The sequence below is a fragment of the Nerophis lumbriciformis genome, linkage group LG10, assembly GCF_033978685.3.
Source record: "Nerophis lumbriciformis linkage group LG10, RoL_Nlum_v2.1, whole genome shotgun sequence".
In the NCBI taxonomy this organism is placed as follows: Eukaryota; Metazoa; Chordata; class Actinopteri; order Syngnathiformes; family Syngnathidae; genus Nerophis; species Nerophis lumbriciformis.
In genome coordinates, this window is record NC_084557.2 from 17,988,731 (window position 1) to 18,007,753 (window position 19,023).

Genomic DNA, 19,023 nt, shown 5'->3' on the forward strand with positions numbered 1-19,023 from the left:
TGACTGTGGTTTGCGCTTACGCGCCAAACCGCAGCTCAGAGTACCCACCCTTGTTGGATTCACTCGAGGGAGTATTTGAGAGTGCTCCCCCGGGTGATTCCCTCGTTCTACTGAGGGACTTCAATGCTCATGTTGGCAGCGACAGTGAAACCTGGAGAGGCGTGATTGGGAAGAATGGCTGCCCGGATCTGAACCTGAGCGGTGTTTTGTTATTGGACTTTTGTGCCCGTCACAGATTGTCCATAACGAACACCATGTTCAAACATAAGGGTGTCCATATGTGCACTTGGCACCAGGACACCCTAGGCCGCAGTTCCATGATCGACTTTGTAGTTGTGTCATCGGATTTCCGGCCTCATGTTTTGGACACTCGGGTGAAGAGAGGGGCGGAGCTTTCTACCGATCACCACCTGGTGGTGAGTTAGCTGCGATGGTGGGGGAGGATGCCGGACAGACCTGGCAGGCCCAAACGCATTGTGAGGGTTTGCTGGGAACGTCTGGCAGAGTCTCCTGTCAGAGAGAGTTTCAATTCCCACCTCCGGAAGAACTTTGAACATGTCACAAGGGAGGTGCTGGACATTGAGTCCGAATGGACCATGTTCCGCGCCTCTATTGTCGAGGCGGCTGACTGGAGCTGTGGCCGCAAGGTAGTTGGTGCTTGTCGTTGCGGTAATCCTAGAACCCGCTGGTGGACACCGGCGGTGAAGGATGCCGTCAAGCTGAAGAAGGAGTCCTATCGGGTTCTTTTGGCTCATAGGACTCCTGAGGAAGCGGACAAGTACCGACAGGCCAAGCGGTGTGCGGCTTCAGCGGTCGCAGAGGCAAAAACTCGGACATAGGAGGAGTTCGGTGAGGCCATGGAAAACGACTTCCGGACGGCTTCGAAGCAATTCTGGACCACCATCCGCCGCCTCAGGAAGGTGAAGCAGTGCACTATCAACACCTTGTATGGCGAGGATGGTGTTCTGCTGACCTCGACTGCGGATGTTGTGGATCGGTGGAGGGAATACTTCGAAGACCTCCTCAATCCCGCCAACACGTCTTCCTATGAGGAAGCAGTGCCTGGGGAGTCTGTGGTGGGCTCTCCTATTTCTGGGGCTGAGGTTGCTGAGGTAGTTAAAAAGCTCCTCGGTGGCAAGGCCCCGGGGGTAGATGAGATCCGCCCGGAGTTCCTTAAGGCTCTGGATGCTGTGGGGCTGTCTTGGTTGACAAGACTCTGCAGCATCGCGTGGACATCGGGGGCGGTACCACTGGATTGGCAGACCGGGGTGGTGGTTCCTCTCTTTAAGAAGGGGAACCGGAGGGTGTGTTCTAACTATCGTGGGATCACACTCCTCAGCCTTCCCGGTAAGGTCTATTCAGGTGTACTGGAGAGGAGGCTACGCAGGATAGTCGAACCTCGGATTCAGGAGGAACAGTGTGGTTTTCGTCCTGGTCGTGGAACTGTGGACCAGCTCTATACTCTCGGCAGGGTCCTTGAGGGTGCATGGGAGTTTGCCCAACCAGTCTACATGTGTTTTGTGGACTTGGAGAAGGCATTCGACCGTGTCCCTCGGGAAGTTCTGTGGGGAGTGCTCAGAGAGTACGGGGTATCGGACTGTCTGATTGTGGCAGTCCGCTTCCTGTATGATCAGTGCCAGAGCTTGGTCCGCATTGCCGGTAGTAAGTCGGACACGTTTCCAGTGAGGGTTGGACTCCGCCAAGGCTGCCCTTTGTCACCGATTCTGTTCATAACTTTTATGGACAAAATTTCTAGGCGCAGTCAAGGCGTTGAGGGGATCTGGTTTGGTGGATGCAGGATTAGGTCTCTGCTTTTTGCAGATGATGTGGTCCTGATGGCTTCATCTGGCCAGGATCTTCAGCTCTCACTGGATCGGTTCGCAGCTGAGTGTGAAGCGACTGGGATGAGAATCAGCACCTCCAAGTCCGAGTCCATGGTTCTCGCCCGGAAAAGGGTGGAGTGCCATCTCCGGGTTGGGGAGGAGATCTTGCCCCAAGTGGAGGAGTTCAAGTACCTCGGAGTCTTGTTCACGAGTGAGGGAAGAGTGGATCGTGAGATCGACAGGCGGATCGGTGCGGCGTCTTCAGTAATGCGGACGCTGTATCGATCCGTTGTGGTGAAGAAGGAGCTGAGCCGGAAGGCAAAGCTCTCAATTTACCGGTCGATCTACGTTCCCATCCTCACCTATGGTCATGAGCTTTGGGTTATGAACGAAAGGACAAGATCACGGGTACAAGCGGCCGAAATGAGTTTCCTCCGCCGGGTGGCGGGGCTCTCCCTTAGAGATAGGGTGAGAAGCTCTGCCATCCGGGGGGAGCTCAAAGTAAAGCCGCTGCTCCTCCACATCGAGAGGAGCCAGATGAGGTGGTTCGGGCATCTGGTCAGGATGCCACCCGAACGCCTCCCTAGGGAGGTGTTTAGGGCACGTCCGACCGGTAGGAGGCCGCGGGGAAGACCCAGGACACGTTGGGAAGACTATGTCTCCCGGCTGGCCTGGGAACGCCTCGGGGTCCCACAGGAAGAGCTGGACGAAGTGGCTGGGGAGAGGGAAGTCTGGGCTTCCCTGCTTAGGCTGCTGCCCCCGCGACCCGACCTCGGATAAGCGGAAGAAGATGGATGGATGTATATATATATATATATATATATATATATATATATATATATATATATATATATATATTTATATATATATATACACGCATATATACATATATATATATATATATACAGTGTTGGGACTAACGCGTTACAAAGTAACGCGTTACTGTAACGCCGTTACTATCGGCGGTAACTAGTAATCTAACGCGTTATTTTTTATATTCAGTAACTCCGTTACCGTTACTACATGATGCGTTACTGCGTTATTTTGCGTTATTTTTTATGTAGTATCGGCTAGAAACTGAGAAGATCTGAGTGTCGCTGCTGAAGAGGCGACGAAAAAGAGGCGCGCCGCGCGCTGTCTGTGTGTACGTGTGTGTGTGTGTGTGTGTGTGTGTGTGTGTGTGTGTGTGTGTGTGTGTGTGTGTGTGTGTGTGTGTGTGTGTGTGTGTGTGTGTGTGTGTGTACGTGTGTGTGTGTGAGTGTGTGTGTGGGGGAGGGGGCGTGTCTGTGTCTACTATCAAGACGTCATGGCGAACCCCGAAGCCGAGTTTCTTAAAATGGAGATATTTTCAGTACGTTTCTTTTATCGACCACAAAGAAAAGAACATTTTAGCTGAATGTAAGTTTCAAATATGCTGAAACAGCGACAAAAACAACATGCTTCGACGAAGCTAGTAAAGAGACACACTCACCTCCACCTCCAACAGCGGCTGGATTTTAACGAGGCACTGCACACGTGAAGGTACACACACTCTGTCAATTCTCTTATATACTCTTTCATTTTAAACTTTTAGAGTGTTTGATTATCACATCACTCTAAATGTTTAGACTATAAAGTTCACAAACCTAAAGAGGGATACTAGTGGGCCAGGCTAATATTTCCTTTTCTCTAAACTAAGTGGGGAAATGTGTAGAGTGTTCTGGGCTTCAGACATGATTTTATTTCAGAATTCCTTGAGAAAACGCCTGGTTAGGCTTTATGTATGTAGTGTGTGCCTTTCTTGTTTTACAGCTATGTTGTTATTATGCTGTTTGTTACTTATGTATGTTAAGTTGCAGCTATTTAAAATAGTTTTGTCAATTTGTTCTGGTCTGAAACAAATTGGCCCTTTAAAACATATCTTTGTCTTTGTGTGTTGTATGTAGAGCACATTGCTTAGCAGAGTTCAATGATGCAAATGCATGTCAAGTTGAACAACAGATTGTATTATTCTCCAGTGCAATAACAGTACTAAAATGAAGGCTAAAAGGGCATTAAATGGGGCCTTAAAAAAATTAAAAAATATATATATAAGTAACTAAATAGTTACTTTTCACAGTAACGCATTACTTTTTGGTTTAAGTAACTGAGTTAGTAACTGAGTTACTTTTGAAATAAAGTAACTAGTAACTGTAACTAGTTACTGGTTTTCAGTAACTAACCCAACACTGTATATATATATATATATATATATATATATATATATATATATATATATATATATATATATATATATATACACATATAAACATATTTATATAAATATATATATATATATATATATATATATATATACACATATTAACATATATATATATATATATACACATATAAATATATGTATATACACACATATATATGTATATATATACACATATATATGTATATATACACACATATATATATACACATATATATGTATATATATATATATATATATACATTAACTTAACATATATATGTATATATATATATATATATAGTGTGTGTATATATATGTGTGTATATATATATATATATAGTGTGTGTATATATATATGTGTGTATATATATATGTGTATGTATATATATATATATATATATATATATATACATTAACTTAACATATATATGTATATATATATATATATATATATATATATATAGTGTGTGTGTATATATATATGTGTGTATATATATATGTGTATATATTTGTGTATATATGTGTGTATATATATACTGTATATATATATATGTATATATATATATATATGTATGTGTGGGAAAAAAAATCACAAGACTATTTCATCTCTACAGGCCTGTTTCATGAGGGGGGGTACCCTCAATCATCAGGAGATTTTAATGGGAGCATTCGCATACCATGGTTTATATAGGGCACAGAGTGGGTGGGTACAGGCTGGCCTAGGGGCGTGGTGATTGGCTCATGTGTTACCTAGGAGGTGTTTCCGTCTATGGCGGCATGCTGTTACAATTTCGCTGCGCTTGTTGAGGGATGACAGGTCTGGACGGTAAATAATAAACAGTTTCTCTTTCAAGCATAGGTTGCATCTTTTATTACCACTATTGTAAGGTGTGCTGGATGCAAGAATTTGCCATGTTATTGAATATTCAACATTATTGTCTTTGAGGTCCCAAATGTGTTTGCTGAGTTCTGTGGTATTTCGCAGGTTTTGGTTCCTGAAAGAAGCCTTGTGGTTGTTCCATCTGGTTTTGAATTCTCCCTCGGTTAATCCTACATATGTGTCGGATGTGTTAATGTCCTTGCGTATTACCTTAGATTGGTAGACAACTGATGTTTGTAAGCACCCCCCGTTGAGAGGGCAATCAGGTTTCTTTCGACAGTTACAGCCTTTGTTGGTTTTGGAGTCGCTCTGTCCGGGGGCCGACGGCTCATTTGCAATTGTTTTGTTGTGGTTTGAGATGATTTGTCGTATATTGTTCATGCAGCTGTAGCTCAATTTAATGTTGTTCTTGTTGAATACTTTTCTTAGGGTGTTGTCTTTGGGAAAGTGTTTGTCAATCAGATTGAGGAATTTGTGTCCAATGTTAGTTGAGACGTTTTTGCTGTATGGGGGGTTGTACCAGATGATGTCGTTTCGTTTTCTGTTCTTTTTTGGCTGGTTTCCTGGCGTGGGTTCATAGGTGAGGGTGAAATTGTATCCGCTTTCATCAAGGGCTTTTTGGTACGGGGGGGTTGCTTGGTCAAATTCAGCTTTGCTAGATGACAGCATCGATAGCCTTTTATTGATTCCGGTAGGTATTCTTTTCGTGGTGGTGGGTGGATGGTTGCTGTCATGGTGCACGTATTGGAGTGTTGTGTTGGGTTTCGTGAATGGTTGGTAGCTGTTATTTCTCAGGTTGAAAGTGACGTCAAGGAAGTTGACGGTTTGCTTGTTGGCTTCAATCGTGATCCGTAGGCCGTTCTCTTTGAAAATTTGGCATATGCACTTCTTGGTATTCTCGCTGCTCCTTGGCGAGGCGCGACACACTGCCAGTCCGTCATCACGGTAAATACCAAGGTTCAGATTGAGGCTAGCGAGCTGGGAGAGGAGGAAACTCCCAACGAGTTCACACGTTTCTGCTCCGTCAAAACTTCCCATAGTGACGTCAAATGTTGCATTGTTCTTTTTTTGCCATGGTGTACTGTTGTGGATGAGCCTCAATCTGAACCTTGGTATTTACCGTGATGACGGACTGGCAGTGTGTTGCGCCTCGCCAAGGAGCAGCGAGAATACCAAGAAGCGCATATGCCAAATTTTCTAAGAGAACGGCCTACGGATCACGATTGAAGCCAACAAGCAAACCGTCAACTTCCTTGACGTCACTTTCAACCTGAGAAATAACAGCTACCAACCATTCACGAAACCCAACACAACACTCCAATACGTGCACCATGACAGCAACCATCCACCCACCACCACGAAAAGAATACCTACCGGAATCAATAAAAGGCTATCGATGCTGTCATCTAGCAAAGCTGAATTTGACCAAGCAACCCCCCCGTACCAAAAAGCCCTTGATGAAAGCGGATACAATTTCACCCTCACCTATGAACCCACGCCAGGAAACCAGCCAAAAAAGAACAGAAAACGAAACGACATCATCTGGTACAACCCCCCATACAGCAAAAACGTCTCAACTAACATTGGACACAAATTCCTCAATCTGATTGACAAACACTTTCCCAAAGACAACACCCTAAGAAAAGTATTCAACAAGAACAACATTAAATTGAGCTACAGCTGCATGAACAATATACGACAAATCATCTCAAACCACAACAAAACAATTGCAAATGAGCCGTCGGCCCCCGGACAGAGCGACTCCAAAACCAACAAAGGCTGTAACTGTCGAAAGAAACCTGATTGCCCTCTCAACGGGGGGTGCTTACAAACATCAGTTGTCTACCAATCTAAGGTAATACGCAAGGACATTAACACATCCGACACATATGTAGGATTAACCGAGGGAGAATTCAAAACCAGATGGAACAACCACAAGGCTTCTTTCAGGAACCAAAACCTGCGAAATACCACAGAACTCAGCAAACACATTTGGGACCTCAAAGACAATAATGTTGAATATTCAATAACATGGCAAATTCTTGCATCCAGCACACCTTACAATAGTGGTAATAAAAGATGCAACCTATGCTTGAAAGAGAAACTGTTTATTATTTACCATCCAGACCTGTCATCCCTCAACAAGCGCAGCGAAATTGTAACAGCATGCCGCCATAGACGGAAACACCTCCTAGGTAACACATGAGCCAATCACCACGCCCCTAGGCCAGCCTGTACCCACCCACTCTGTGCCCTATATAAACCATGGTATGCGAATGCTCCCATTAAAATCTCCTGATGATTGAGGGTACCCCCCCTCATGAAACAGGCCTGTAGAGATGAAATAGTCTTGTGATTTTTTTCCCACACATACATATATATATATATATATATATATATATATATGTGTGTATATATATATGTGTATGTATATATATATATATGTGTATGTATATATATATATATATATATATATATATATATATATATATATATATATATATATATATATATATATATATATGTATGTGTGTGTGTGTGTGTGTGTGTGTGTGTATATATATATTTATATATATATATATTTATATATACACACAATACAGCCTGAAGGAACTGTCGGAAAAAATGTTACCAAGGAGTCGAGTAAATCCCCTGTGATTGATCATGATTAATGTGTACAGTGTGTATACAGTAATATATATATATATATATATATATATATATATATATATATATATATATATATATATATATATATATATATATATATATATATATATAATGTCCATATATATATATATGTCCATATATACTGTGTGTGTGTATATATACACATTATATTTGTACCGTATATGTATACAGTACACACAGTAAATCAATACCAATTTTGCTTATCTTTTATAATTTTATTCATAAAACACTTATATAAAATGGACAAGACAGTTAAAAAACCAACATGCATGTTTAGTTTCGACAGTGTACAACAGAGCTAAGCTAGTCATCAAATTAATTAATCGAACGTCAATAAATAGCCATGTTGCTTTCCTGAGTGTGTAAACAATAACAAAAATGGCAATATATTTTGTAATAATAAAAAATATCGATCTAATCCACTGTATTTGGTATCGTTTCTGTCGTTATTAATATTATCGATCCTCCCACTTCCGTTTGCATTCAGGAGCTCCAGTTTAGCGATTAGCATATCCTCCTACGGTGTGTAGCGTAGTATATTTAGTTATTCCTCGTCCTCCCGTGATAATACTTGTAAGAAACAGAGTTTCTAACAAGTTTAGGGGAGACAACTAAAATGTGTATTATCATGATATGCCGATGGTATTAAAAGCTCTTTTGTCAACCAAATGTACATCATTTTTATAGTCTGTTAGTCATTCTCAAACTGTGGTATGTGTACCACTATGTATGCCAAAGGATCAATTAAGTGATTACCGTATTTTTCGGACCATAAGTCGCAGTTTTTTTCATAGTTTGGCCGGGGGTGCGACTTATACTCAGGAGCGACTTATGTGTGAAAATATTAACACATTACCGTAAAATATCTAATATTATTTAGCTCATTCACGTAAGAGACTAGACGTATAAGATTTCATGGGATTTAGCGATTAGGAGTGACAGATTGTTTGGTAAACGTATAGCATGTTCTATATGTTATAGTAATTTGAATGACTCTTACCATAATATGTTACGTTAACATACCAGGCACGTTCTCAGTTGGTTATTTATGCGTCATATAACGTACACTTATTCAGCCTGTTGTTCACTATTCTTTATTTATTTTAAATTGCCTTTCAAATGTCTATTCTTGTGAATGTGACTTATACTCCAGTGCGACTTATATGTTTTTTTCCTTCTTTATTATGCATTTTCGGCAGGTGCGACTTATACTCCGGTGCGACTTATACTCCAAAAAATACGGTAGTGTTTTATTTAATTATGCTAAATTTAAAACGATAGTCACACACACACTAGGTGTGGTGAATTTATGCTCTGCACGAGACCCATCCCCATGTTCACCCCCTGGGAGGTGAGGGGAGCAGTGAGCAGCAGCGGTGGCCGCGCTGGGGAATCATTTTGGTGATTTAACCCCCAATTCCAACCCTTGATGCTGAGTGCCAAGCAGGAAGGCAATGGGTCCCCTTTTTTTAGTCTTTGGTATGACTGGGTAACTGGACACTGAGCAGGTTATATATATTAAATTATAATCAAAGTGTTACTGTTCAAACTGTATGTAATGTTACAGTGACTAAAAATATTGAATATACTTGTTAAATAAAACCTCTTTGTAATGGCTACTTAGGCCTACCAAGCTACTGTGTTTTAAGGCTTGGTCATTGAGGCGGTACTTGGAGAGCCAAGTGGAGAACCACTGGTCTACGTTAAAGACTCTACCCGCGTTCTTTTATAGAACAGTCAGAGATCGGGTCTTCTGGAAGATTTCACAAGCGTTTATTCACGCAGGTCACAGGTCACCGTTACAGTGTTGGCTGCATACGTAAGCACCACAAGCAAGCTTCTGCAAAAGTGAGCCAGTTAAAGAAGAACGATTCCCTTTCTTTGAAGTAAAAAAAAAAAAAAGAAGACAAGTCCAGTGGGTCAAAGAGTGTTCACAAGGGTGGGGACAAGTCCAAGACTATTGACTAGGGGAATTTTGTCAGTGTAGCCAATTAAAACATTTTAAAAATACTAATATCTGAGGCTTGGTCCTTTGTACCATTCTTGGGGGTGTGTGTGTTCTTCAAGGGAAGTCTAATGAATTAAAACAAATTCAAGTGTATACTTGCTATACACCAGTGACGTGCGGTGAGGTTGATGGCTGGTGAGGCACTGACTTCATCACAGTCAGATTTACAAACATATGAACCCTAAAGAGTATCTTATTCACCATTTGATTGGCAGCAGTTAACGGGTTATGTTTAAAAGCTCATACCAGCATTCTTCCCTGCTTGGCACTCAGCATCAAGGGTTGGAATTGGGGGTTAAATCACCAAAAATGATTCCCAGGCGCGGCGCCGCTGCTGCCCACTGCTCCCCTCACCTCCCAGGGGGTGATCAAGGGGATGGGTCAAATGCAGAGGACAAATTTCATTACACCTAGTGTGTGTGTGACAATCATTGGTACTTTAACGTAACTTTAACTTTACACATACAAACTGTAGCACACAAAAAAGCACATTTAATAAAAAAAACTTTATTATGGTCTTACCTTTACTTTGAAATTAAGTCCATGCGCCGTAACTAAAGCCCTCACTTAAACTTTCCACGTGCAAGATTGAATCTATTTAAAAAAGTGTAACCGAGGGTTTATAAATGTCGCCTATACTGTATGAAACTACAAAATAACAAACACGGAGGCTCCAGTTTACACGAGGACCACTTTATTTACCTTCTTTCAAAAACCTCCGCAACGTGACATCACTTCCGCTCTTAGCGCCTTCAAAATAAGAGCTCAAGGCATATACTGTATAACAGCGCATAACAGGAACTTAACATCACAAAGAGGAAAGCCCATGAAAATAGGTTACAAAAGTTATTTAATAAGAAGCCAAAAAGTACAAAAACAATAATGTTCGTGTTGGAGGAGTTGTGAATTAGGTACACCTGCAGTCTGCAGGTGTATCTCTAATGTTGTGTCCCTGCAGTCATTCACAACTCCTCCAACACCAACATTATTGTTTTTGCACTTTTTGGCTTCTTATGAAATAATTTTTTTAAATAGATTCAATCTTGCACGTGGAAAGTTTAAGTGTGGGCTTTAGTTGATATAACAATTCTACGGCGGGGGTGCAGGAGGCAAGCCTCAGCCAGTGTGTCTTTTGCAGCCGTTTTATGATCGCTCAGCACAAGAAATACTTTACACACATACAGTTGTTGACAAAATACACTGTACATTATATACCTCAGCTAACTAAACTATGGAAATGTATAATATAGTTCATATAGCAATACAGTCTCACTGCACAGCAGGCCAGCAGTTAGCCGAGTCATTGCGCAATCCATGTTGCGGCACTGAGTGACGTGCCTCAACTGGCTGCTGTTCACCGCACCGTCTCTTCTCAGTATTTGAACGGCAAATGTGAAAATTCAGCGATTTTGAATAAAAATAATCTAAAACTGGTGAAGTTAAATGGAAAATAACTTTATAGTATAATCACTGGATACATATAACAATTTAATTTTTATTTTTTATTTTATATTTTGCCGCCTCACGTCACTGCTATACACTGCAAAAAGTCAGTGTTCAAAAACAAGAAAAAAGAATACAAAAATTAGGCGTATTTTATTTGAACAAAGCAAAATTATCTGCCAATAGAACAAGAAAATTCGGCTTGTCAAGACTTTCCAAAACAAGTAAAATTAGCTAACCTCAATGAACCCAAAAATACCTTAAAATAAGTATATTCTCACTAATAACAAGTGCACTTTTCTTGGTAGGAAAAAAAAAGAGAACTTTTTGCTCAATATGTTGAAAAATATTCTTAAATTAAGTAAATGCTAGTGCCATTGTTTTGACATAATGATATGCGATTGGCATCATGATTTTTTTTTCATGCTTGAAGTAAGCAATCATTTAAAAAAGTAGTTTAATACTTGTGAGTGTTAATGACACAGCTTTGCATCAGTTGATATTCTAGTTTCAACCATGTTTTACTCAATATATGTCATAAAATCTCAGCAACAAGCTGTAATGTCTTACTGAGATCATTTAGGACCAAAACCCTTAAAACAAGTAAAACACTCTAACAAAATATCTGCTTAGTGAGAAGAATTATCTTATCAGACAGAAAATAAGCCACTATCACCCTTATTTGAGATATTTAATCTTACTTAGATTTCAGTTTTTGCAGTGTAATATTCTAACATCTGTATCGTGCAACTCGAATTAACGGACTCGTTTCCCATTGCTGTCAATTGCAGCTCGTTCACACTGAGGTGTGCTAAGAAGTACTTGAAATGTTCCTGCGGTCGGCACTTTCAGCAGATAAAGATTTTAGGACGACTGTGTTTGATGTACAGGCATCATGGGTAATGGCAACTTCAAAGAGCTAGCGGCCTGCCTGCCGGGAGGCCTCCATTTACTTCATCGACATAATTCTTGTGCACACTGGACACGTTCCTTGTTGAGTGAATGAAAATATGCTGGCGCCTCACAGCAGGATTCAGTGTGGATGAAAAAGGATACATAACATCATCATAAGAACATTCATTAAATCTACAAAACCCAAAACCAGTGAAGTTGGCACGTTGTGTAAATCGTAAATAAAAACCGAATACAATGATTTGCAAATCCTTTTCAACTTATATTCTATTGAATAGACTGCAAAGACAAGATACTTAATGTTCAAACTGAGAATCTTGATTTTTTTTTTGTAAAGAATCATTAACTTAGAATGCAAAAACGTTGGCACAGGAGTATTTTTACCACTGTTACATGGCCTTTCCTTTTAACAACACTCAGTAAACGTTTGGGAACTGAGGAGACCAATTTTTGAAGCTTTTCAGGTGGAATTCTTTCCCATTCTTTTTTGATGTACAGCTTAAGTTGCTCCGTTGTGGTATTTTAGGCTTCATAATGTGCCACACATTTTCAATGGGAGACAGGTCTGGACTACAGGCAGGCCAGTCTAGTACCCGTACTCTTTTACTATGAAGCCACGCTGTTGTAACACGTGGCTTGGCATTGTCTTGCTGAAATAAGCAGGGGCGTCCATGATAACGTTGCTTGGATGGCAACATATGTTGCTCCAAAACCTGTATGTACAGTCGTGATCAAAAGTTTACATACATTTGTAAAGAACATAATGTCATGGCTGTGTGTTTTTTTTTGTGATAGAGTGATAGGAGCACAAACTTGTTGGTCACAAAAAACATTCATGAAGTTTGGATCTTTTATGAATTTATTATGGGTCTACTGAAAATGTGACCAAATCTGCTGGGTCAAAAGTATACATACAGCAATGTTAATATTTGGTTACATGTCCCTTGGCAAGTTTCACTGCAATAAGGCACTTTTGGTAGCCATCCACAAGCTTCTGGCAAGCTTCCGGTTGAATTTTTGACCACTCTTCTTGACAAAATTGGTGCAGTTCAGCTAAATTTGTTGGTTTTCTGACATGGACTTGTTTCTTCAGCATTGTCCACACGTTTAAGTCAGGACTTTGGGAAGGTCATGCTAAAACCTTAATTCTAGCCTGATTTAGCCATTCCTTTACCACTTTTGACGTGTGTTTGGGGTCATTGTCCTGTTGGAACACCCAACTGCACCCAAGACCCAACCTAGGGGCTGATGATTTTAGGTTGTCCTGAATAATTTGGAGGTAATTTCCTTTTTCATTGTCCCATTTACTCTCTGTAAAGCACCAGTTCCATTGGCAGCAAAACAGGCCCAGAGCATAACACTACCACCACCATGCTTGACGGTAGGTATGGTGTTCTTGAGATTGATGGCCTCACCTTTTCTCCTCCAAACATATTGCTGGGTATTGTGGCCAAACAGCTACATTTTTGTTTCATCTAACCACAGAACTTTCCTCCAGAAGGTCTCATCTTTGTCTATGTGATGTAATACACCCCAATACCATTACAGATGCTGGCTGTTGAACGTTGCGCCTATAACAATCCGGATGGTTCTTTTCCTCTTTGTTCCGGAGGACATGATGTCCACAGTTTCTAAAAACAATGTGAAATGTGGACTCGTCAGACCACAGAACACTTTTCCACTTTGCATTTGTCCATCTTTCTGGGTGTTGTTGATAAATGGCTTCTTTTTTTTTTTTAAGTGTATTGTCTTTGCAGTCTATTCAATTGAATATAGGTTGAAAAGGATTTGCAAATCATTGCATTCTGTTTTTATTTACGATTTACACAACGTGCCAACTTCACTGGTTTTGGGTTTTGTACATCTTTCTGGGTGTTGTTGATAAATGGCTTCTTTTTTTTTTTTAAGTGTATTGTCTTTGCAGTCTATTCAATTGAATATAGGTTGAAAAGGATTTGCAAATCATTGCATTCTGTTTTTATTTACGATTTACACAACGTGCCAACTTCACTGGTTTTGGGTTTTGTACATCTTTCTGGGTGTTGTTGATAAATGGCTTCTTTTTTTTTTTAAGTGTCTTGTTTTTGCGGTCTATTCAATTGAATATAGGTTGAAAAGGATTTGCAAATCATTTTTATTTACGATTTACACAACGTGCCAACTTCACTGGTTTTGGGTTTTGTACACGCGCTATGTAACAATGCCATCTCCTTCTTGTCCTCTTCCACAGCTCCTGGGCATGGCGTTCTCCATGACACTCTTCCATCACATCCACAGAACGGGGAAGAAGTATGACGCCTAAGCTTCGAGAGAAGAGGAGCCTCAATTCCTGATGGGATGGAACTTTTGAAAGAAAAAAAAATGCCACCCCCTTCGTGCTCCCCAAACAACAACACCACCACTGCGTTGCAACCATCCTTTGACTCTGTTCCCAGAATTTGTGTGCAGATTCCTCGGCCTGCTCCTTTCGACACTCATTTTTGCCAAAGAGTAACACAACTGTAAGAGGGGGAAAAGGACGGCAGCGTCATTTGGCACTTGAGAGAACCCCGTTGGTTGTCACTCCTTGATTTTTATTAACGGTTTACAAAAAGGAAGCGCTCACAGACACTAAGACAATAAAGACTTCTATTAACACTTCCCACCCGCTGGGAGAAGACGACATAAAAATCCCTCCTCCCATTTCTGGAGTGTTTGTGTTTCTTTTATGTCGATTAAAAATCACCCTCTTGTAAATGGATGAAAAAAAAACAAAATGGCATGCTAGTTTTCTACTTAAATTCAAAAAACCCTTTAGCACCCTTTATTTTGTTCCAAATACCTTTTTTGTATGTGAGTGACGCTCCTGCGGAATGTAAGGAATTGATGGCGTTATTGTTTTTTTTCTTTTGACTATCATTTTGGGTAAAGTGAGTCGGATGGAAGGACGTCACAAAAGTCGTGGTACAAGTTTGACACATTTGGAAAAAAATAAGAAAAAAACATGCTATGTGTTACCACACCCCGACATTGTTGCGTTTTCCTATTGAGACGATGCAAATTGTGTAAAATGATTGTTTATTAAAGCTCCACCGGGACTGTCAACAGCACGGGTGATGAAATACCTCTCCTTGGAGAACACACACTCAATGGCGGTGTGTGTTTTATCGCATTGTTCCACCCTGCAGAGGTTGGTTTTCTAAAAAAAAAAAAAAAGTGCACAAAAACATGGAAAATTGTGGGCACTGGGGGGCAGAAACCGAGCAGACATGCATTCTTGCTGATATCATAAATTGTGTTAGTGGAGGCGGCAGAGCGTTTCTCTTCCATATTCCGCAACTGTCACACATTTGTTCTCCTCTCATCAGTCTCTGCTCACCTTTCGCTCCGTGTTTCCTCGCAAGCACTTTCCACCCGGATCTCCCCAGCCCCGAAACGAGTCCGTATTTCGAGTCCCGTCGTCCCCAGATGATGTCGCCACCCATGACACACCTCTGGCTTTTCCCGCCGCTTCTGTTTGCGTGACGTGTGTGTCGGACAGAGAGTTGGGAGAGTAGGCCGATCAAAGCTTGAGACAGAAAGCTATGGCAACGTGCCCTAAAGGACGCATCTGCTTACCACGGATTCCCTGCAAGAAGCTCGGGAATCAATCCGCCTCCTTAAAGACTAAAAATACTCGGGTCTGGTCCATGTGTCTGGTGTGTGGACTTCAAGGGAAAGGGCCTTGGGTGGGGAACATTACACTTTCTACAAACAATATGCTTCAGTTTCGTTTTTTTGGTTTTTTTTGCAATGTTGGGCCTCATCTACTAAAATCCAAAAAATGTGCAAACTAGTGTTGTAACATTACCAATATTTTGGTACCGGTACTAAAATTATTTCCATACTTTTCGGTACTTATCTAAATAAAAGGGACCACAAAAATCTGCATTATTGGCTTTATTTTAACAAAAAATCTTATGGTACATTAAACATGTTTCTTATTGCAGTTACGTCCTTAAATAAAATAGTGAACATACTAGTAAGTAAACAAACAAAGGTTACTAATTAGTCTGCTGACATATGCAGTAACATATTGTGTCATTTATCATTCTATTATTTTGTCAACATTATTAAGGACAAGTGGTAGAAAATGAATTATTAATCTACTTAAAGTTAAAGTTAAAGTACCAATGATTGTCACACACACACTAGGTGTGGCGAAATTATTCTCTGCATTTGACCCATCACCCTTGATCTCCCCCTGGGAGGTGAGGGGAGCAGTGGGCAGCAGCAGTGACTGCGCCCGGGAATCATTTTGGTGATTTAACCCCCAATTCCAACCCTTGATGCTGAGTGCCAAGCAGGGAGGCAATGGGTTCCATTTTTATAGTCTTTGGTATGACTCGGCCGGGGTTTGAACTCACAACCTACCGATCTCAGGGCGGACACTCTAACCACTAGGCCACTGAGTAGGTGTTCATTTACTGTTAATATATGCTTACTTTCTCTTTTAACATTTTCTATCTACGTTTCTGTTAAAATGTAATAATCACTTATTCTTCTGTTGTTTGATACTTTACATTAGTTTTGGATGATTCCACAAATTTGGGTATCAATCCGATACCAAGTAGTTACAGGATCATACATTGGTCATAATCAAAGTCCTCATGTGTCCAGGGACGTATTTCCTGAGTTTATAAACATAATAGAAAATGGATGGATGGAAAGAAGATGTTGTGATGCCAAAAAATATCGACGTAATCATAGTAATATCGTCTAGATACGTGCCTGTACTTGATATCATTACAGATCCACCAATGGCGTTTGTTTACATTTTGATGCCGGTGAGCTAGGGTGTGGAGTGGTGCATGTTTAGCTATTCCTCGTCCTGCAGTGATAATGATACTTGTAAGAAACGTACTTTATTTGTCGCCTTGGAGACGAGGATTAGTGATTTAGAAGTAGCTAATACACTGCAGACGGTGGATGGACGTTAGCCGCTAGCTAGATAGCCATGTCTTAAAGCATCTCTTCCTGAGGGCGTTTCAGTGTTATAACTTCACGTTTATTGTTAGTTTTCAAGCCAAAATGTGTCCGTTCTCTCTTTTCTATCTACACACTGTGTCTGCTTGTAAGTACTGTGTGCCGCCGAACATGCTCGTCAGCTCGTAAAACCAGCAATGTGATGACGTGACTTCAACGCGGGCGCCGGGGGGTGCGGGACCGGTACGTTTCAGAGACGGTATAGTACCGAAAATGATTCATTAGTATCGCGATACTATACTAATACCGGTATACCGTACAACCCTAGTGCAAACTATTAAATTGTGTGTACTATTGCTGGGGGTGTTGCCTACTAAGACTATGTCTGCAATTGATAAAAAGGGCGAAAGTGGTTGAAGCCCTCCCAGTTTAAATTTTGCCACCATGGAGACACTTATTTCCCTCCACATATATGGCATCATATGGTCCAACCTGTGGTGTTTTGTCATGTTAACATACAGCACACAACTATAATATGTACAACCTTTTCAGTGCAATATAGAAGTGTAATCTAGACCGGTGATTGGGGACCACTGGTCCGTGGATCGATTGGTACCAAATAAAAAAATAAAAAAAATTTAAAAAATGTATATATAAAAAATAAAAATAAAATTTTTATTAAATCACCATAAATAACACAAGATACACTTGCAATTAGTGCACCAACCCAAAAAACCTTCCTCCCCCATTTACACTCATTCACACTCATTCACACAAAAAGGTTGTTTCTTTCTGTTATTAATATTTCTGGTTCCTATATTATATATCAATATAGATCAATACAGTCTGCAGGGATACAGTCCATAAGCACACATGATTGTATTTTTTTATGACAAAAATAAAAATAAATAAAAATAAAAATACCTTTTTCACCAAGTACAAACCTCAGAAAACACTTGGCTCTCCAAGTTAAAGTTAAAGTACCAATGATAGTCACACACACACTAGGTGTGGCAAAATTATTCTCTGCATTTGACCCATCACCCTTGATCACCCCCTGGGAGGTGAGGGGAGCAGTGGGCAGCAGTGGTGGCCGCGCCCGGGAATAATTGTTGGTAGGGATGTCCGATAATGTTTTTTTGCCAATATCCGATATTCCGATATTGTCCAACTCTTTATTTACCGATACCGATATCAACCGATATATGCAGTCGTGGAATTAACACATTATTATGCCTAATTTGGACAACCAGGTATGGTGAAGATAAGGTACTTTTTTTTTTTAATTAATAAAATAAGATAAATAAATTAAAAATATTTTCTTGAATAAAAAAGAAAGTAAAACAATATAAAAACAGTTACATAGAAACTAGTAATTAATGAAAATTCATAAAATTAACTGTTAAAGGTTAGTACTATTAGTGGACCAGCAGCACGCACAATTATGTGTGCTTACGGACTGTATCCCTTGCAGACTGTATTGATATATATTGATATGGGACGGCGTGGCGCAGTGGAAGAGTGGCCGTGCACGACCCGAGGGGCCCTGGTTCAATCCCCACCTAGTATCAACCTCGTCATGTCCGTTGTGTCCTGAGCAAGACACTTCACCCTTGCTCCTGATGGGTGCTGGTTAGCGCCTTGCATGGCAGCTCCATCCATCAGTGTGTGAATGTGTGTGTGAATGGGTAAATGTGGAAGTAGTGTCAAAGCGCTTTGAGTACCTTGAAGGTAGAAAAGCGCTATACAAGTACAACCCATTTATTTATTTATCATTTATATATAATGTAGGAACCAGAATATTAATAACAGAAAGAAACAACCCTTTTGTGTGAATGAGTGTGAATGGGGGAGGGAGGTTTTTTGGTTTGGTGCCCTTATTGTAAGTGTATGTTGTGTTTTTATGTTGATTTAATAAAAAAAAAAAAAAAAAAAAAAACGATACCGATAATAAAAAAAACGATACCGATAATTTCCGATATTACATTTTAACGCATTTATCGGCCGATTATATCGGCGGACATCTCTCATTTTTGGTGATTTAACCCCCAAATCCAACCCTTAATGCTGAGTGCCAAGCAGGGAGGTAATGGGTCCCATT

General features: G+C 40.5%; 1 protein-coding gene across 4 annotated transcripts in view; it reads left to right on the plus strand.

Annotated features, from left to right (window-relative positions):
• tspan9a (tetraspanin 9a) overlaps positions 1–17,509 on the plus strand; it is a 636,097-nt gene extending 618,588 nt beyond the window's left edge. For all 4 annotated transcript variants that reach the window (XM_061970155.2, XM_061970154.2, XM_061970156.2 and 1 more), the window contains one exon: positions 14,209–17,509. In XM_061970155.2, coding sequence (XP_061826139.1) covers positions 14,209–14,280 — 72 coding nt within the window. In that variant the 3' untranslated portion in view covers positions 14,281–17,509. The remainder of the gene's footprint in view (positions 1–14,208) is intronic.
• The last annotated feature ends 1,514 nt before the right edge of the window (positions 17,510–19,023 follow it).